Here is a 21523-nt window from a genome sequence, read left to right as displayed (position 1 = left end):
CACTATCACTGACTCTCTCATTCACTCTCCCTCACACACACTATCACTGACTCTCTCATTCACTCTCCTCACACACACTATCACTGACTCTCTCATTCACTCTCCTCACACACACTATCACTGACTCTCTCATTCACACACACTATCACTGACTCTCTCATTCACACACACTATCACTGACTCTCTCATTCACACACACTATCACTGACTCTCTCATTCACACACACTATCACTGACTCTCTCATTCACACACACTATCACTGACTCTCATTCACACACACTATCACTGACTCTCATTCACACACACTATCACTGACTCTCATTCACACACACTATCACTGACTCTCTCATTCACTCCACACACACTATCACCGACTCTCAAACTATCATTCACTCTCCCTCACACACACTATCACTGACTCTCTCATTCACTCTCCCTCTCCCTCACTCTCACTGACTCTCTCATTCACTCTCCCTCACACACACACACTATCACTGACTCTCATTCACTCTCCCTCACACACACACACTATCACTGACTCTCATTCACTCTCCCTCACACACACACTATCACTGACTCATTCACTCTCCCTCACACACACTATCACTGACTCTCATTCACTCTCCCTCACACACACACACTATCACTGACTCTCATTCACTCTCCCTCACACACACTATCACTGACTCTCATTCACTCTCCCTCACACACACTATCACTGACTCTCTCATTCACTCTCCCTCACACACACTATCACTGACTCTCCCTCACACACACTATCACTGACTCTCTCATTCACTCTCCCTCACACACACTATCACTGACTCTCCCTCACACACACTATCACTGACCCTCATTCATTCACTCTCCCTCACACACACACACACTATCACTGACTCTCCACCCCCCCGTGAAGGCGGGTAATTGCCCCAGCGCGCGCTACAGACGTGTTTGTGAAGGTGATTGGTTGATAGATAAAGCGGGTCTGGCGCTCTACGTTGATTGGCTACGGTTGCTCCGTGGGCGTGGCCTACGAGCCCTGGTCCAAACGTGTGAGGCCAGTTGCCAGCACTGGACGCCGGAAGTGACGCTCCGCCGCCGGAAAGAGACGTATTTCCTGTTTTCCTCCGTTTCTTCACCGAGGAACGGGACTCACGTGACGCAGGCGACGGGAAGTGGGGGTTAGTACCTTTTACAGTCCGGCTTAGTCAACGTGCTGCCGGCCAGGCTCCGCGTGTTCACTGTCCGTTTGGTTTATAAATAAAGCTTTGAACGCCATGACTGCCTGCCAGCCAGCAGTGTATGAACTCCCCCAGCTCTGTGAGAGAGACTGCTAGCTCTGTGAGAGAGAGAGAGAGAGAGAGACTGCTAGCTCTGTGTGAGAGACTGCTAGCTCTGTGAGAGAGAGAGAGAGACTGCTAGCTCTGTGTGTGAGAGAGAGAGAGAGACTGCTAGCTCTGTGTGTGAGAGAGAGACTGCTAGCTCTGTGTGAGAGACTGCTAGCTCTGTGAGAGAGAGAGAGAGACTGCTAGCTCTGTGTGAGAGACTGCTAGCTCTGTGAGAGAGAGAGAGAGAGAGACTGCTAGCTCTGTGTGTGAGAGAGAGACTGCTAGCTCTGTGTGTGAGAGAGAGACTGCTAGCTCTGTGTGTGAGAGAGAGACTGCTAGCTCTGTGTGAGAAATTGCTAGCGCTGTGTGAGAGAGACTGCTAGCGCTGTGTGAGAGAGACTGCTAGCTCTGTGAGGGAGAGACTGCTAGCTCTGTGAGGGAGAGACTGCTAGCTCTGTGAGAGAGAGAGAGAGACTGCTAGCTCTGTGAGAGAGAGAGAGACTGCTAGCTCTGTGAGAGAGAGAGAGACTGCTAGCTCTGTGAGAGAGAGAGACTGCTAGCTCTGTGAGAGAGAGAGACTGCTAGCTCTGTGAGAGAGAGAGACTGCTAGCTCTGTGAGAGAGAGAGACTGCTAGCTCTGTGAGAGAGAGAGACTGCTAGCTCTGTGAGAGAGAGAGACTGCTAGCTCTGTGAGAGAGAGAGACTGCTAGCTCTGTGAGAGAGAGAGACTGCTAGCTCTGTGAGAGAGAGAGACTGCTAGCTCTGTGAGAGAGAGAGACTGCTAGCTCTGTGAGAGAGAGAGACTGCTAGCTCTGTGAGAGAGAGAGACTGCTAGCTCTGTGAGAGAGAGAGACTGCTAGCTCTGTGAGAGAGAGAGACTGCTAGCTCTGTGAGAGAGAGAGACTGCTAGCTCTGTGAGAGAGAGAGACTGCTAGCTCTGTGAGAGAGAGAGAGACTGCTAGCTCTGTGAGAAAGAGAGAGACTGCTAGCTCTGTGAGAAAGAGAGAGACTGCTAGCTCTGTGAGAAAGAGAGAGACTGCTAGCTCTGTGAGAAAGAGAGAGACTGCTAGCTCTGTGAGAAAGAGACTGCTAGCTCTGTGAGAAAGAGACTGCTAGCTCTGTGAGAGAGACTGCTAGCTCTGTGAGAGAGAGAGACTGCTAGCTCTGTGAGAAAGAGACTGCTAGCTCTGTGAGAAAGAGACTGCTAGCTCTGTGAGAAAGAGACTGCTAGCTCTGTGAGAAAGAGACTGCTAGCTCTGTGAGAAAGAGACTGCTAGCTCTGTGAGAAAGAGACTGCTAGCTCTGTGAGAAAGAGACTGCTAGCTCTGTGAGAAAGAGACTGCTAGCTCTGTGAGAAAGAGACTGCTAGCTCTGTGAGAAAGAGACTGCTAGCTCTGTGAGAAAGAGACTGCTAGCTCTGTGAGAAAGAGACTGCTAGCTCTGTGAGAGAGACTGCTAGCTCTGTGAGAGAGACTGCTAGCTCTGTGAGAGAGAGAGACTGCTAGCTCTGTGAGAGAGAGAGACTGCTAGCTCTGTGAGAGAGAGAGACTGCTAGCTCTGTGAGAGAGAGAGACTGCTAGCTCTGTGAGAGAGAGAGACTGCTAGCTCTGTGAGAGAGAGAGACTGCTAGCTCTGTGAGAGAGAGAGACTGCTAGCTCTGTGAGAGAGAGAGACTGCTAGCTCTGTGAGAGAGAGACTGCTAGCTCTGTGTGTGAGAGAGACTGCTAGCTCTGTGTGTGAGAGAGACTGCTAGCTCTGTGTGTGAGAGAGACTGCTAGCTCTGTGTGAGAGACTGCTAGCTCTGTGTGAGAGACTGCTAGCGCTGTGTGAGAGACTGCTAGCGCTGTGTGAGAGAGACTGCTAGCGCTGTGTGAGAGAGACTGCTAGCGCTGTGTGAGAGAGACTGCTAGCGCTGTGTGAGAGAGACTGCTAGCGCTGTGAGAGAGACTGCTAGCGCTGTGAGAGAGACTGCTAGCGCTGTGAGAGAGACTGCTAGCGCTGTGAGAGAGACTGCTAGCGCTGTGAGAGAGAGAGACTGCTAGCGCTGTGAGAGAGAGACTGCTAGCTCTGTGAGAGAGAGAGAGACTGCTAGCTCTGTGAGAGAGAGAGAGACTGCTAGCTCTGTGAGAGAGAGAGAGACTGCTAGCTCTGTGAGAGAGAGAGAGACTGCTAGCTCTGTGAGAGAGAGAGACTGCTAGCTCTGTGAGAGAGAGAGACTGCTAGCTCTGTGAGAGAGAGAGACTGCTAGCTCTGTGAGAGAGAGAGACTGCTAGCTCTGTGAGAAAGAGACTGCTAGCTCTGTGAGAGAGAGACTGCTAGCTCTGTGAGAGAGAGAGACTGCTAGCTCTGTGAGAGAGAGAGACTGCTAGCTCTGTGAGAGAGAGAGACTGCTAGCTCTGTGTGTGAGAGAGACTGCTAGCTCTGTGTGTGAGAGAGACTGCTAGCTCTGTGTGTGAGAGAGACTGCTAGCTCTGTGTGTGAGAGAGACTGCTAGCTCTGTGTGTGAGAGAGACTGCTAGCTCTGTGTGTGAGAGAGAGAGACTGCTAGCTCTGTGTGTGAGAGAGAGAGACTGCTAGCTCTGTGTGTGAGAGAGAGAGACTGCTAGCTCTGTGTGTGAGAGAGAGAGACTGCTAGCTCTGTGTGTGAGAGAGAGAGACTGCTAGCTCTGTGTGTGAGAGAGAGAGACTGCTAGCTCTGTGTGTGAGAGAGAGAGACTGCTAGCTCTGTGTGTGAGAGAGAGAGACTGCTAGCTCTGTGTGAGAGAGACTGCTAGCTCTGTGTGTGAGAGAGACTGCTAGCTCTGTGTGTGAGAGAGACTGCTAGCTCTGTGTGTGAGAGAGACTGCTAGCTCTGTGTGTGAGAGAGACTGCTAGCTCTGTGTGTGAGAGAGACTGCTAGCTCTGTGTGTGAGAGAGACTGCTAGCTCTGTGTGTGAGAGAGACTGCTAGCTCTGTGTGTGAGAGAGACTGCTAGCTCTGTGTGTGAGAGAGACTGCTAGCTCTGTGTGTGAGAGAGACTGCTAGCTCTGTGTGTGAGAGAGACTGCTAGCTCTGTGTGTGAGAGAGACTGCTAGCTCTGTGTGTGAGAGAGACTGCTAGCTCTGTGTGTGAGAGAGACTGCTAGCTCTGTGTGTGAGAGAGACTGCTAGCTCTGTGTGTGAGAGAGACTGCTAGCTCTGTGAGAGAGAGAGACTGCTAGCTCTGTGTGTGAGAGAGTCTGTCGGTCTGGGTGTCTGCGCTGCGGTATAGGTTGGCGTCTCTCAGTAAAGACAGAGCTGTGTGTGCTGGCAGTGGGTCACTGAGCGTGGCTGTGTTTATATTGCCAGCGAGCGGGCACTGAAACCATGGCCATAGGGAAACTCTTACTTTATTATCGGGGGCGAATTGTCTGTTGGGCAAAGAGAATTCATAGTGCGGTAAACCTATCAGAACAAACCCGAAACGGGAGCGATAGCGGAGAGAGATTCTCTAGCTCGGATATTTGGCACCAAAACTCTGAATTCTTTTAATCTCAGACAATTCTCGCTATTTATCATTGTGTGAGGCAGAGAGTTGTTGCAGATGCTGTGTGTGTCGAGATACATTTATGGCTACAAAATACACATAAATGCAACTAGTATAATGATACAGTATCAGTACAAGTATAAGCTAACTGATACAGTATATAGGGAGAGTGACTTCATTAGGTACTCAAACATCACAGCATAGAAGTCCTGTTATTTCCTCTTATTGCTATAAACCTTCCTCTGTACCATGATATTCGATTTATTGCACACTATGTATTCATTACACTGGCCGCCAGTATTCTCTCTACATGTGTAATATGGGAAGATCCAGTACTCTTCTAATATTAGAAAATAAAAAGTTGCTGAGCTTGAGAGTATGAAATGAATAATAAAGAACTGGCTGCTAATCCATGTATTTAGTGGTAGATCTGTTACTGTTGGTGTATGGAGCAGTGTAGCTCTATTAATGAGGATTTGTGCTCTCAGGAATAGTAGTACTGTTAATTTAGATATCATAAATGTAGGGATTGAATGGACTGTACTCCTCTTATTGACATAGTTCCTCACACTTCATTTGGCAGCACAGATGGACTCTCCCCAGCTCTAGGGAGAGGGTAAATGGATGGTGTCTCCCTTACATTTACACTCGTTGATTTAGCACATCCACCCACCCACCCAGAATATACACACAGGAACTTGACGCTCAGTGCATTTACTGCCTGCATTCACACACTTGGACCTTCTGTGCAAATACACTGATCCTCTGCATACAAAACCTTGCATGCACACAACATTAGAATTCCAGACAAATGATCCTTTGTATTAACAAATGCACACACTACATATATACATACACCCTGGTATTCACACCCAGTGATGTCCTACATTAATACACCTTGCACTCACCCGTGTAATCTAACTACAAAAATGTATTGTGCACTCACATAAAGTGACATTCTACAATAGAGGCGTTCTGACTTGAAAAAACAACATTTTCAGTTATGGTTAGTAAGTGATGCTAAATCAACTTAATTACAAGTATACTGAATATTAATGGAGACTATGCCAGTGAGTAAGCCACAATCATGATAAGCCCATCTGCAAGCTGCCAATGTCCCACTAAAATTCTGGCCTGTGTGTGGCCACAGAAATGCTGAATGTGAGTTTGTTTGACCAGTGTCCTCATCAACCTATAGTTCCTGAGGAATTTGTTAAACTGTCTCATTTATTGTTAAATTTCCCAGGTTTTATTATTGTAAAGCGCTGCCGAATACGTTGGCGCTATATAAATGATCATTATAATATATGTGGCCAGTTTGGATTAATATACATGCAGATTGTGTAAGGGCACATAAATTGTGCACAAAGTTTGCTCATACTAGGAATGTTTGTTTCTCTCATCAGTGTTGACAATATTTCCATTGTGTTTTCATACAGGCTGATGATAAAATGGCCACCCCAGTTAGTGCACAGTGCTCCAGCAAGACTTGGGAGCTCAGCTTGTATGAATTGCACCGCACCCCTCAGGTAAGCAGTCCATAGACACACTTCTCTTATTTCATTCATTCACATTATTGTCAGATAATTGATTGCTGCATGCTTACCAACCTTGTTCTAGGAAGCCATCATGGATGGCACAGAGATAGCAGTGTCTCCGCGTAGTCTGCACAGTGAGCTGATGTGTCCCATCTGCCTTGACATGTTGAAGAACACCATGACCACCAAGGAATGTCTGCATCGGTTCTGTTCAGACTGCATTGTAACAGCGCTGCGCAGTGGGTCAGTATCGGTATGCCTGATTATAGCAAAGGTAGACTTAATAGGATATGTTTTCATGCTCTGTGACCAGCAAGCTCCTTAAGTCTTCCTGAATCCACCTATTTGTATTTAATATTTAGTATTTGCAGTGTACACACCTAATTAATCAAGGAGCAATTTTCTTTCTTGTGCACACAATGGCCTTGATAGCTATTATACTTTCATTAGTTTGTGTGAGACTTTGGATTCCGATTCCATCATGCCATGGGTTCATATTTCCTTAAATATCCATCAGCTGACTTATAAATTCTCTGAATCATGTGCTGTTCAATAGTTAATGTGTGCAAGGGCTGTGCCTTGATTAAAGAGGAATGCAGTGTATTATTTTACATAGCAGTGCTAATACCAAAATACAGTTTGTTTCCCGCTTAGAAAAGTTTGTCTTGCGTTATATTTGTATGTCCATACATGTTTTTTCTCTGACGTATCTAATGCACCTTTTCTGCACAACATTTTGTTTTTCTCTTGTAGGAACAAGGAATGCCCCACTTGTAGAAAGAAATTGGTTTCTAAACGCTCCCTTCGCCCTGACCCAAATTTTGATGCACTTATCTCCAAAATCTATCCAAGTCGAGATGAGTATGAAGCTCATCAGGACAGAGTGCTTGCAAAGCTGAGTCGCTTGCATAACCAACAGGCCCTTAGTAGCAGCATTGAGGAAGGACTTAAAATGCAAGCCCTGCACAGGTAACAGAAAAAGCAGCAACACAACTGGTTTTTTTTTCTGCTATGTGACAATGTGAAAGATGCTATAAATTTTGCTTTTCTCTTCCCATCTTCCTGGACTCCCAGGGCACAACGGGTACGAAAACATCAGCACGAGTCCGACAACACCACGTTCAGTGGTGGGGAGGACAACTGTGATAGCCGATCTCATGTTAGCAATCCATCTGTGCACAGCAACCAAGAGGCAGGGCCAAGTCGCAAGAGATCCCGCGCCTCCGAGGATTCTGGAGCAGAACCTGACCTATCACATGAGGGTGGAGGAAGGAGCCCCGATCCTCCAGGGGGCGGAGAGGCTGGGAGTGAGATAGAGCTGGTGTTCAGAGCTCACCCCTTGTTGGTGGAAAAGGATGGTTATAGCCAGACCAGGTAGGTTCACTTGTATAGTTGAGCAGAAGTGCAGAATAGAATATAATGTTCAAATACTGATATTTATGGATTCTTATTCTTTATATAGCACCAGTAAGTTGTAATAGTCAAGTGGGGAAATCATGAGTGTATGAACAAGTGCCTTAGTTGTAGCTTGAGTTAGAAAAGGGTGAATGCTACCAATATTTTTTTTTTTTTTAATTCTTTATTTTATTTGTGCATATGGTTTGATTCTGGACCGTATAGCTTTGCCCCATATTATACTAAGTAAGCTAACAGAAATTCACAGTCTATGCTGACCTGCCAGGACTGCCATACAGGTGATATGAATAGATTGCTGCACAACAGGCTAGATATATAAAATCGGGCTTGGGCTACTGTGGTTGCCCCTAAGTAAGACTGCTGCACAACAGGCAGGAATTACAGGGGTTAATGACAGAGGAATGCCCTGTATCTAGACTACAGATAAGAATATCATATATTGGACACGCTAAACTAGCAGAACCAGCGTGCCTAGCATAGCTGAACATAGATAACCGAGAAGTAAACAACACATTTTCGGCAGGGGCAAAAAACAAGGGAAAGAAATTACGGTATATTGATATGTCACATGGAGTTATTTGTGAGAAGAGTGAAATCATAAGAGGCAATTAACGCTGTCAGAAGTCAGCCGATGCCTGTGGTGTCTATCTGCTCGTGTTGGGTGTAAGAGTCCAGCAACTCCGTAGCGGGGAAGGTGCAGTGTAGAGCTTCTCTCCAGCCTGGTGTCGGCAAGTATGCTCGTTTAGCTGTGTTGCTGACCTGGCTGTGGTTGTCCTTCCAGCATGGAGGGGGAAAGGAGGATGTAGTGTGGTGATGCCGCTGCCTGCGGGTTCTTCGCTGGTGGCGTGAACGATGTTGCAGGGTCTTGCTCCTTTTGACCCGTGGTCTAGGGGTTCTGGTTGTCGGAGGTGCACGTGCGTGTTTAGGGTTGAGGCCCTGGGTAGGCCCACCCTCCTCCACTCTCTCTGGCACCTCTTTGGTCGCTGGTGACTGAGATGCCCTTATTGCATGCCTCTCCTCCAGAGAGGCCCAGAAGTGGGCAAATAAGTTGTCCAGTTTCCTCAGGGTCTCCTGGACGCTGACATAGCGTTTTCTCTCAGGCAGTATGGGTTCGGTGCCACGAGGTGGGATTGCAGCCGCCATCTTGAGAGGGGGAGCTGCATGCCGGGCAGGATCGGGTGCAGTGTCCTCATTTCTCTGTGTGGTTTGTAGCTGGCCTGTGGGGACCGGGATAACCCCCACCGGTCCAGAGGGGGGGGGGGAACGGGTCAGCAGAGGCATGTCAGTGCGGTGCTGTATGCCGTGCGGGAGAGCGGCCGCCTCGCCCGCCCGGCTATTTCTCCAGGCCTCGCCGGGACCTCCGTTACAGGTACGATTTGGCAGAGATTCTCGTGAGTCAGGGTGCCCCGGCAGGCTCCTGGCTGAGGTTAGTTGCATACTTAGCCTTTTTGGCTTGCTGGGACGCAGTATAGTCGCTTAATTCTCCAGTTTAGCGTGGAGCCCTCTTGAAACGCGTCCAGCCGCCATGAAGCTCAGGCCCCGCCCCCGCTACCAATATTTTTAAGGTGGAAGTTACAGGATTTGGAGGCTGACTGGATGTGAGGAGGAAAGTTAAGACCAGATTCAAAGGTAACTCCAATAATGCCAGCCTGATGAGATGGGGTAAAAGGTGTCCCAATGATATGCAGGAAGATAGATGGAGAGCTATTTCACAGGGTAAAGACTAAATGAGCGTTCAGAAAAATGGGATGAAAACTAGGAAAGAACAGTGGCACAGAGTCCAAGGTTGTGGAGTTGTTGATGAAGAGAGTGGTCAACAGTATCAAGAATCAATGGTCAATACTATCAAGTATAGATGTCAATAAGAGTTAAGAGCGAGAAATGACTTTTAGATATAGCCAAGATTAAGTCGTTAGTCACTTTGGTAAGGGCAGTCTCTGTAGAGTGGAAACTAAATTGAAGAAAGTCAAGTAAAGAGTTAGTATTGAGAAAGTGAGTTAGATGGCTAAACCGGTAAACACAGGTCACTGAAGAAGCTTAGAAGTGAAGGGGAGAAGCGATATGGAACAGGAATTAGAAGAAATGTGGTGAAATGATTGCATGTTGGATTGTAGAGGGGAGGGTTTTAAAGAGGACATGAACCTCTTGTTCAGAGCCAGGGGAAAAAGAAGGAACATAAATGTGAGCTGGATATTGGAGGGTAGGAGGAAAGAGGGGGTGATTGTATTTCTAATTTGGTTAAAGTAATATGCAATATCACTGGTTGCAGCAAGGCAAAGAAGAGAGTTAAAGGTAAAAGGCGTTTGGGATCAGGGCAGGAGGTGGAAATGAGAGAGGTGAAATACTCTTGCTTGGCAAAGAGAGGGCTGAAGTATAGGTGCTCAGCATGATTTTGTAATGTAGAAAGTCAGGTGTGGTGCGGGACTTTCTCCACCAACACTCTGCAGTACTGGAACATCAGTGGATTACATAAAATGCAGTAGACTGAATATAGCTTGTGCAATAGAGCTTAGGTTCTAAGTACTAAACGTGGTTAGAACTCTGCTGCAGAGAAAAGGTGAAGGTGATTCCTAGAATTGTATTAAAGATTAAAATTCCTGGCAAGTTTTTATTTTACCACTTTCCTTTTTATTTCCAGGTTTGTAAAGACAACAGCAAATGCTACAGTTGATCACTTATCCAAATACTTGGCTCTACGCATTGCTCTGGAAGTGGAGGCTCTCCGTGGTGGTGCAGATGGGGTGACACTGGGTGAGGTCAGCGAGAAGCAATATACAATTTACATTTGTGCCGGGGCTGCAGGCGGACAGTACACTGTGAGTATAATTAGTGTAGTAATATTGTATAGTTTATATGTTCTTTTGCTTAAAGGGATACTTGAGGCTGGTGTTAACATATTTTAATATGCATTAAAATAACAATAATATACATATTACACACACTTTTGAAGTTCCTGCATTCAAACCTCAGCATCTACCATGAACTCTAAACTAGGAAGCAATTAACTTTCATAGCACTGCTGAGAAGTGCTCTGTGTGCACAGCAGTATTTCTGGAAGATCCAGAATTCTGACTTTATTTTTGTTTTCACCTGTGGTACTTTTTTTTTTTTTTTTCAATTCTTTATTTTTGCACTCGACAGGTAAGGCAGATGTATCACGAGTATGAGGCTTGCGCAGAAGCCAGATTACATAATGATCATACTTAGACACACAAGAATTGACAGCCAGAGTAATTTCAAACCACTGTTAAACTTATACATAACCTGCCTCCTACCAAGGTTTTTGTGATTTTTGGTCGTCTGGCGGAGCAAGTGTACTTTAACTGTGATGCTGACGCAGAAGTCACTTCATTGCCTACCGTCATGAGGCTATCAATCTGGTACCTAGTCAATCATAACGGTAATCCCCACTATAACCCGGTCCCGGGCCTCTCATGGGTTGCCTCCTATCGAGGAAATTTTTAACTTTAAACTTTATGAGCCTAATATCAGGGTTGCCAATGTACGATGGCATCCCAGTGAGGTAGCCTAGAGGCTCCGCTGCTCCTTCAAACCCTTTAATCAGGCTAGAGAGGAGAGAGTAAAGAAAAAGAATAAGAAAAAGGAGAGCCATAGGACAAGTGAAAAAGAGAGGTCAAAGAGGGGGGGGAGAGAGGAGAAGAAAGAGATAAGGGGCGAAGCTACAGCTCGCAGCGAAGAAGCTATGAGTGGTGGAGTGGGGGGGGGAGGAGGGAGGAGGGGGGCCCACCGAGAAGCGATCAATGTTCGGTTATCATCCTGGATACTCCTGGATACACCTGGTCACAGGCCATGGGTCTGTCCACTTCCGCCTCTGTTCGATCCCAGGGTACAGTTGTCCCACGGTTCCCATACCTTCACAAATTTCTCTACAGATCCTTTCACCCTTGCCGTCAAGTCATCCATCATTCTGCAGTCCCTTATTTTAGGTACAACTGTTAGTATGTCGGGGCCTTCCGGCGACAGCCATGCGGTAGCAATTGCTCTGCGAGCACATAGGGTCACCTTGTGTATTAAGGTCTGTTCTCTTCTGGGCCAGCCCTCCACAGATCTATTAAGTAGATATGTCCATGGATTCAGAGGTAAGGGCCTGCCGAAGATGCTTGTCAGAATATCTTTGACCGATGTCCAGTACACCTGGACCTTCGGGCATTCCCACCACATATGTAGATAAGTGCCGCGCGATCCACAGCCCCTCCAGCAATTGTCGGTATCCGTTTTGTGCATATGGTAGAGTTGTACGGGCGTAGTATACCAACGTAGCATGGTTTTCCACGACTGCTCTTGAAATGTGGTACAAATGGAAGCTTTGGTGTTCGCTTCCCACATCTCCTGCCATTCGATCCCTTCTAGTACTTCTCCCAGGTCTGATTCCCATTTATCCGTGTATGGTAAGTTTCCCCATTCCTTGTTCTTCTCGCTGAGGTGGGCGTATAAGAGCGTTATTGATCCCTTGGGGGTTACACCGTGTAAGCACATAGACTCATAAAAGGTCAGCCGTCTCATAGCTGCTTCTTTGATATGTGGTTGTCTGGCGAAATCCCGGATCTGAAGGTATCGAAAGAAATCCGCAGGGGTCAAGTGGGTGCCTTGTTGAAGATCAGTAAATGGGATTATACTTCCATTCAGGTATAACTGGTGGATCCGTTGTAGTCCGGTCCTTTCAATTTGCCGGAAATCCCTAGGAGCCATTCCTGGGGGGAAGTCACGGTTTCTTAGTATTGGGGTGAGAGGGGATGGCGATGATGCAAGACTGTATCTGGATCTGCTGCGGTCCCAAATTTGAATGGAGTTAAGGACGGCCGGGCACGTCGTCCTTATTATTGGTCTGCTTTCTTTCGAGGCCCACATGGTGGATTGAGGGACGTCTGAGCCGACTATCATGGACTCTATGTCAACCCACCTCCTCTCAGTGGGTGGGGAGTGCCACATCGCCACTTGTGTCAGTTGTGCAGACAGGTAATAAAAATACAAGTTTGGTAGGCCTAGTCCGCCTCTATCTTTGCGTCTGTAAAGCACTTGCCTGGATATTCTATGCCGCTTGTTGTGCCAAATGAAATCTCCTATTGATTTTTGTAACGGGCCTAGTTGAGATTTAGCGACATGGATTGGTAGGGCCTGAAACAAGAACAGTATACGCGGGAGGATGTTCATTTTCACCGCATTTATCCTACCTATCCAGGATATAGGTTTATCGGTCCAATTTTCCATGTCGTTGATCAATGATCGTATCATGGGGGTGTAATTGGCAGCGTAAAGGCGACTCGTGTCCGCTGTCAGATGAACCCCTAAGTATGTCAAGGACTCTGTTTCTATCCGGATCCTGTGGGTCTCCCGTATCTTCCTTGTCTCATCCGCTGTCATACCTATCGGCAAGGCGCTTGATTTCTGCATATTGGCTTTGTAGCCTGAGGATTTCCCGTACTCCGCTATCACGGTCTGCAAGGCTGTTATGGATTCTTCTGGGTTCGTTAGTGTCAGGAGGATATCATCTGCGTACGCCGATACGGTAAATTCTTTATCGCCCACTTTAACTCCGCAGATCCCCGGATGGCGGCGTATGGCCTGCAGAAGAGGTTCCAGTGCCAATGTGAAGAGTAAGGGGGATAGGGGGCATCCCTGTCTAGTCCCATTAAAAAGTCTGAAGGGGGACAATGGGGCACCTGCTATCTGTATTTGGGCCCTCACATTTTGGTACATCGCTCTCGTCATTGCAATATATTCTACAGGGAATCCCAAGTGTTTCATGACCGTAAACAGGAATAGCCACCGGACCCTGTCGAAGGCCTTTTCGGCGTCAATAGACACCACCAATGTCGGGGCAGCTACAGTTGTTTGTTTCCATATTAAGTCGATATTCCTCCTGGTGTTCTCAAACAGCTGCCTGCCCTGTATAAAGCCAACCTGGTCTGCATGAATGAGCGAGTTCATGAGTGGATTTAACCTATCTGCTTGTACCCTAGCTAAAATTTTCAGATCGTGGTTGATCAATGAAATGGGTCGAAAATTCTCGGGATATAGGGGGTCCTTATTTGGTTTGGGCAATAAAATTATGGTGGCCAAGGTCATGTCAGGATTTAGGTGTCCACCCTGGCGTAGGTCTGCAAATAGGCGTACTAAATGTGGTGTTAGCTCTTCCCTAAAGGATTTATAATAGGAACCATCAAATCCGTCAGGACCCGGTGCCTTGTTGCCTTTCAAACTGGAGATGGCCTTGTCCACTTCTTCTTCCGTGATGTCCATGGCCAAGCTAGATGCGGCCTCCCTGTCCAGTCCCGGCATCTCTAGTCCATTTAGGTAAGCGAGGATGTTCCGTTCTTCAGCTAACTCGGTCGCTTCAGTTTCTGGTGTGTGGTTATAAAGTCGCTTGTAAAAGTCCTCGAATACCCTGGCGATCTCCTTGGGTTTGGACGTGGTCGTTCCATCCGGGCGTTTGATTGTCGTGATATGCGGCCTGTTGTGCCTAGGTCGTAGTGTTCTGGCCAGGAATGTGTCCAGTTTGTTTGCAGTTTCAAAGTAAGTGCGTCTGGTCCAGGTCATGGACTTAGCCGCGTCATCTAGCAATAGCGTTCGAAGAGACCTTCGCACTGAGCCGAGCTGTGCAAGTGTATCTCCATCAGGCGCAGATTGGTGTTTTTGTTCCAATGTTCGCAGTTGGCTCAACAGGATTTCTAATTGTTGGTGTTTCAGCTTTTTCTTTCTGGTGGCCAATTTAATTAAGGTTCCTCTTATTACTGCCTTATGTGCCGCCCACACCGTGCCGGGGCTCACTTCCTGGGTGTCATTCGTGGCAAAATATTCTGTTATCTCCCTCCGAACCTGCTCCGTGATTTGAGGGTCCCGCAGGAGGGACGTGTTTAGTTTCCACGTCCAGGGTGAGGCTATGCATAAGTTCCCTAGGACTATGGATACATCTGCGTGGTCAGACCACGAGATATCACCCACTATCGACTTTACGACGCGTGCCATTCCGGTACCATTGGTCAGAAAGAAATCTATCCGGGAATAAGTTCCATGGGGAGCGGAGTAGAAAGAGTAATCTGTAGTATCCGGGTGGTGGGCACGCCATACATCCATCAATCCAGTCGCATCCATGAATTGCTTGAGAAGGCGGTCCTGACCGCCTCGTCCCTGCGAACGTGGCCCCCCTTTTCTTGAACTCCTATCCACAGCTGGGCATGGGGTAGCGTTAAAATCGCCCCCCATGAACACCATACCATGCGGTAATCCTGATATCTTTTCCCGTAGTGCTGTCCAGAACTCTGCCTCAGGTCTGTTCGGAGCATATATGTTCAAAAGGTGCACGGTATGGGAGTGCAGAGTGCCTGAAACTGTAATATAGCGACCTTCTGGGTCAACCTCATGAGACGTCACTTGAAAGGGACAACTGCGCCTGATCAGAACGGCCACCCCATTACATTTTCGGTGAGATCTAGCCTCATACGTTCCAGCGTACGTTTGGTCTCTCAATTTAAACTGTGCCTGTTTTGGTAAATGGGTCTCCTGTATGAAAGCTATATCCGCCTTCATTCTTTTCAATTCCTTAAACATGAGGCGGCGCTTCTTAGGGGCATTGAGCCCTTTAACATTCAGGGAAACTATCTTGATCTCCATCATGAGGTGTTGTAGTTACTCGCGTCAATTGGAGGTTGCGTCCGGTAGCCCATCATCCGCACGCCCATAGTCTCGTGGGACCCCCATCCCATCCCCCCCAGCCCCTCAGGGTGAAATAGAAGAAAGGAGGAAAGAGCAAAAGACCAGAAGGTAGAAAGAAGTGTAAAGAGAAGAATAGGAGAGAAGAGATGTAAGGAGTGGCATATGGACAGAGTCCATTGCCATAGGATTCTGGACTTACCATCAGCCAGAATAATGTGTGGAGCGCGATCCCACTTCCCAGCCACGATCAACGTCGGAAGGAGCAGCGGGATCCAGGCTCCGACTTCCATGCGCCCTATCAAATGCAATAAGGACCATACATTTTATATCTCGGGATCAGAGAGGTTATCCGGCACCAGGGAGGCCCTTCAGTCCCCCCACCCATATCAAGAACTGAGGGTATTCTCTCCAATTTCTGCTACCTAGCGGGAAATTCAGGGGTCAGCCCCGGATCCAGAGGTCGAGCCTCTCCAATCCCTGGCTGCCCCCCCCCGCATCCCTGGCTGCCCGGTATCCCCTCCACCCCCCCACCCCCGTGTTTAAGTAAGTAACAAGAATTTGAAACATTCAAAACAGAGTAAAAAACATACCGATAGTAATCACCGACTGTTAACCATGTGTGCATCATTCCCACAATACTGCGAAGCTATCTAGTGTACATTAGGTGAACTATGTTAAATGGGCCTGGGGCGGTGTGGTGGCTCCTTCATCCCTCCCTGTCGGGCTATTTAGTGGGTAGGGTCAGGCCCCATCCTGTTTCAAACCGGAAGACCCCTCCATATGGCCGTGGGCATCCCCGGTGAAAGAGAGAAAAGGGAGATCCTCATAATTACCATTTTACGAGCTTCCCCTGATGCTACATCCCATATAGGTTTGGCTGTTTAATGAGGTAATTGGCCCCAAAGCCCCCCTCCCCCAGTGGTCCCCGTAAGTAACAAGTGCGATCGCATGGGTCTATGAGGGTATGGTCACTATCCCTAACTTCCTCTTATATTACAAACCGGTCCCCCCCAGTTATCTCTTTATTAGTCCAGTGCTGTCTGCTGGGGAATGCACATGTGTTCCGGGAGTCCTCCCCCCTGATTGTACTGCAGCGGGACTAAACTCCTCCGTGAGGGATCAACGGAGGGGGGTGTAGGTTATATTACGAGAGCTCCATGTCTTCAGACCCCGTACCTCCCCTTATCATCTTATCTCCCTCCCCCAGTTTAGATAACATATCCCTTGCGGAAAGCTCTAAAAACTCTGCAGTTTGTCATTTATCAGCTTCATGTGTAAAAAAGGAGCGGCTGCATAATATCACACAGGAACAAAAACGGAACAAAACAACTTAACATGCATAAGTATGCCGTATACCTCCCATACATGTAGCTTGCACGAGGTGTCCCATATAAGCGTCCATTATAATCAAGGTGTCTCCGTACGGGAAGTCCTTTAGATATGTCGACTCCTTTAGATATGTCGTCGGTTCCCCGTCCCAATCTCTCCCCCCACCCAAATGATGCGGGGGAACGGGGGAATGGGCGATGACCCGGGTCGGACAAAAACAGAAGATACCCTCTGAAAAAGAGAACGTCACCAAACGTAAGGGGTGGAATCCCCACTCCCTTCCCCCCCACCCAAGGGCACACAAGCGGTATCCCCTCTCACCCAGTCTCCCACTGGATTCTCAGCCGTGTGAGGTGAAAAACTTACGGCTCCCGGGTGCGTCATCAGCGGTCAGCGGATCCCGCTATCTGCCAGTCGGTGCGCAGCTGTGAAAGTTCCTCCGGGTAAGGGGTTACAGTCGGGAGATCCGGTGGCGGTTGGACGTCCAGCCCTTGAAAAAAACGAAGAGGATCGCCTCCAGGCATGAGGGTGTGTATTCGGTCTCTGTGGAAGACATTTAATTTGAAGGGGTACCCCCAGGCATACCTGAGGCCTGCTCCACGTAGGGCCCCAGTAATAGGCCGCCAGTCCCTCCTTCTTTGTAAGGTGGAGGGCGACAAGTCTTGGTAGAGGGACAATACAGTGTTCTTATAGCGTATAGGGCCGTCCCGGCTTCTCTTAATGACCGCTTCCTTAGTTGTGAAATAGAGGAATCGGACGACGACATCTCTTGGGGTGTTAGAATCAGGCCTCTGCTTTCTCATAGCCCTGTGGGCCCGCTCAAGGATCCAGTGGTCTTCCGGTATTGTAGGTAGAAGCGGCTTTAATAAAGTTAGCAGGAGCCCCTGCAGATCTTCGCCCCTCTCCTCCGGTAGGCCCCTTATTCGGAGGTTGTTCCTCCTGGAGCGGTTCTCCATATCCTCCAGGGTCATTTCAGAATCCACCATGTGTCTCACAACGTGGTTCACCCTGTCAATCAGGTCATTGTGGGCCCGAGATGAGTCATCCATGCGCTCCTCCAGGCGCGCCGTGCGCTCACCCAGAGCCCCGATGTCGGCTTGGAGGACAGCTGTGGATCTCGCTATCTCCCCCGCCAGGTATGTCTTGACTTCGGCGAGTTTTGCCAGTACAAGGTCCTGGTCTGTAGGGGGTGTCCCGGTAGCTGCACGAGGCGAGCCCTGTGGGGAGGCTCCGTCGCCATCTTGGGTCCCGGCCCTGCATGGCCTGTGGGACGTGAGGAGGTCGAGAACGGTGCCCCCGGACTCCGTGGCCCGCTTCAATTGTTTCTTGGGGGCTTTCTTGTCCATGTTGGTTATCCCAGGTGGGAGAAATTCTGTACAGTTGGTCGCTTTTTGTTGCTTTTGGGCGCTAGGGTAGCGGAGCTCTAGCAAGGCACGTCTATTCCCATCGACGGCCAAACCACGCCCCTCACCTGTGGTACTTTTTATAGTATAACTACTACTACTCTATGTTTGACACCATGTACAGCAAAAGTAATTTAAAAAAAACCCATAATTGTCACCTAACTTGTGGGTTCTAATTTTCCTATTCCTATTCCAATAGATGGCTCTGTCAGCTCAAACTTGCCTCTCTCCTATTGTTTCCACTCCTTTTCATCTTTCAGAATCGTTTATCTTTTCCGCAATTCTGATCTAGTTCTCTTTAAAACATAACACAAAGTAGAGACTACTTTGTCCTTATTTTATTTTTTCTCTACACCTGACCAAATTTGATAAAGGGGAAACTCCAGACCCGTAAAGCACTTTAGCTTTTAGCTTTAGTTTGTGCTCTTTTTCTATCTATAAATTAACCTGGGTACACCCCCTTGGCTTTCAAGCAGACAACAGATTCTGTCACTTCCTGGTTTGGTTAGCTTATTTGCAATGAATATAAGAACCAGCAATTGCCCAGAGCACCTGCCTGATAGCAACAGAAAGTCTAGGTGGGGTTAAAAGGTGAGGGCTTGGAAAGGCAGCAGATAAGAACTGCAGGTTTTGCAAGTTGTTTTTAGATATGTCGCACTAAAAAAAATTAATTTGGGGTATATCTACTAAACTGTGATTAAAAAATAAATAAATTTGCATTTGGGTAATGGAGTGTCCCTTTAAGGCAAGCCTTAAATACAAGTTGTCAAGATTTGCTAGGTGTAGGAAAAATAGTCCCTACTTTGTGTTTTAAAGAGAAATAGATCAGAAAACAGATTTGAAGAAAGGTAAGCTTGAGGTGTCAGGGGCACTTTAAACTCTTTACATGTCCTCCTATTACTGTCTGCTTTTCGGTGACCGGCCATTGACTTTCTTATACGGAGCTATGATCGGAGTGGCCTATACTACCCCTTCCTGCTACTCTATGGCTGTTATTCACAGCCCTACATCACAGCCAGTGTAACTACACAGTTCATTGGCCGACCGATAACATTACCAATTGCAGAACAGAGACCTGCAGTCAATAATAAGCTGACACTATGACTAAAACCTAATGCCAAAGCAGAATGTCTACTTCTCTCCAGTCCCCCATGAAGACTGTAAAGGTTAATTTCCAAATATAAGACTGAAAGAATGCTGTGTTTGTTTCTGTGCATAATTATTCATTGTCTGACTTGGTGCATGCTTGTCTCTTTCTCTCAGACCCTGAATGGTTCGTTAACACTTGAACTAGTTAATGAGAAATACTGGAAAGTGAGCAAACCCCTGGAGCTGTACTATGCTCCCACTAAGGAGCAGAAATAGGGCGGAAGGGGGCTGGGAGAAGGACAAAGGAAGGAATGTACCACCATCATAGCACCTACTGGCTGGATTTCATGAACAGTGCTGTGCTCCGTCCAGGGAGCAAAGAACATGGAGGTTACCGGAACTGTATGACCTGCAATATATACCAGTGCAACACTGGAATTGGGGAACGGAATGCCAGATGTGAGATCTTCAGCTTTTCCTTCTAAGCGCGTTTTTTTTTGTTTTTGATTCTTGGATTTTTGTAAATATAACAAGGACCAGCAATGAGGAGAAACACCCCAAAGAGGATTTTCCTAAAACATTGATTCATCCCATCATTAAATGAACTTCTATTGCTGTGTATTACACAGCAGCAGGAATTGCAGGGAAAGTGGCCTAAGGACCCCATCTCATTCCATACCAATCGATCTCACTTTCAAGGTGAGGAATAGGGATATGAACTTCCCAAATGCAAGGAGCACAAAAAGTGGCCCCAAACTGTGGATTGACAGAGTAAAAAAAAAAAAAATACTGCTTTCAAATGCACACTATCCTCTTATTTCTAGTGTCTTAATATTTATCCAGTTTGTTTTCATTTATTTGTATCTTGAAGATAAAAAGGCAAACCTGATATTCCCTTCTTGGTCATATTATAGGTTCTTTATTTTAAAGAAATCATTAAAATGTATGTGTGAGGGTAAACATACAATTTAGCATTAAATCATCATAAAAGGGTGGCGTGAGGCTAAACCGTGTTTCTGAATACTATAGAGTCAGGAATACGTTTGTGTTCCTGACCCTATAAGGTTCCTTCAAGATCCGATTACGGTCAGTAATGTCATAACAAACTGTTCTTTAAATATCCTATTTTAAAATGGGATAACCCAGTTATTTCACAAATGCAAGGCTCAATTGAGCTCCCAAAACTAAATTGGACATTTCATGCTGCCATAAAGCCTTTTAGTCTTTAAAGGGATCCTATAGTGCCAGGAAAACGTTTTTTTTTTCTTTCTGGCACTAGAGGGTTAATAGGTCCCCCCCCCCCCCTGTTGAAGGGGTTAAAACCCCTTTAGCCACTTACGCTAATCCAGCGCCGGGCTCCCTCAGCGCTGGTGACCTTTCCTCCCCCTGCCAACGTCAGTTCCCGAGTGGAGCCAAATGCGCATGTGCCGTCAGAAGCACACGCAGGCATTTAAACCCGCCCATAGGAAAGCGTTACTCTAAAGTGCTTTCCTATGGGGATCTTATTTGACGCTGGACTCCGTGAGGACATCCAGCGTCATTTCAGTGCGATTTACTCACTGAAAATCTGAAGCGGCCTCTAATGGCTGTCAGGAGAGACAGCCACTAGAGGCTGGATTAACCCTGCAGTGTAAACATAGCAGTTTCTCTAAAACTATGTTTTCAGCTGCAGGGTTAAAACTAGGGGGGGACCTGGAACCAGACCACTTAATTGAGCTGAAGTAGTCTGGGTGCCTATAGTGGTTCTTTAAGTGTAAATTTTTGCATATGTATCTGTTTTGACCGTTGAGTGACAGGGAAAAGGATGAGAACTGTTCTGCAGTCAGCCTTCCTATTGTTAATCACAGCAACTACAGTGTATGCACCGTAGTGGCTTTGATAGCTCGTCACTCAAATGTGTGATGGGGTAGGTGGCACAAATCTCTTTAACAGCTCAACTATATATATAACATATAGTTTGATAAGTTACATTCAATCTGTAGGAACTGTGTGAAGCTATCATGACACTCTACCATGACAAGCTATCATGACATGCTACCAGCTTGTAGATTTTATATAAATATTCAGCAAAGTGTTGAGCTAGGAGTTTAATAGCCAAGCTAAGTATATCCGAGGAATTATCACAAAAATACTTAATCAAAATATACATTTATGTATATTGCAGCCTTTTTGAATTCCTAAGCAAATTTGATCTTATTAAAATTCAGATTGGAGTTTTGATTTTTATCCTTTTGCCAATTG

General features: G+C 47.1%; 1 protein-coding gene across 2 annotated transcripts; it reads left to right on the top strand.

Annotated features, from left to right (window-relative positions):
• The first annotated feature begins 1072 nt into the window (after nt 1–1072).
• RING1 (ring finger protein 1) lies at nt 1073–20175 on the top strand. Of its 2 annotated transcripts, none has more exons than XM_063431575.1 (7): nt 1073–1182; nt 6273–6362; nt 6454–6614; nt 7125–7340; nt 7446–7745; nt 10426–10603; nt 19457–20175. In XM_063431575.1, the coding sequence occupies exons 2-7, from the start codon at nt 6285–6287 to the stop codon at nt 19556–19558; spliced, it is 1035 nt and encodes a 344-aa protein (XP_063287645.1). In that variant the 5' UTR covers nt 1073–1182; nt 6273–6284; the 3' UTR covers nt 19559–20175. The 2 variants fall into 2 exon arrangements, with proteins under 2 accessions (XP_063287645.1, XP_063287643.1); XM_063431573.1 differs by having other exon boundaries at nt 7125–7341; nt 7438–7745.
• Nucleotides 20176–21523: the final 1348 nt, after the last annotated feature.

Source organism: Pelobates fuscus, chromosome 9 (genome assembly GCF_036172605.1).
Source record: "Pelobates fuscus isolate aPelFus1 chromosome 9, aPelFus1.pri, whole genome shotgun sequence".
NCBI lineage: Eukaryota > Metazoa > Chordata > Amphibia > Anura > Pelobatidae > Pelobates > Pelobates fuscus.
Note: the sequence above shows the minus strand (reverse complement) of the source record. Positions and strands in the feature narration are given on the sequence as shown.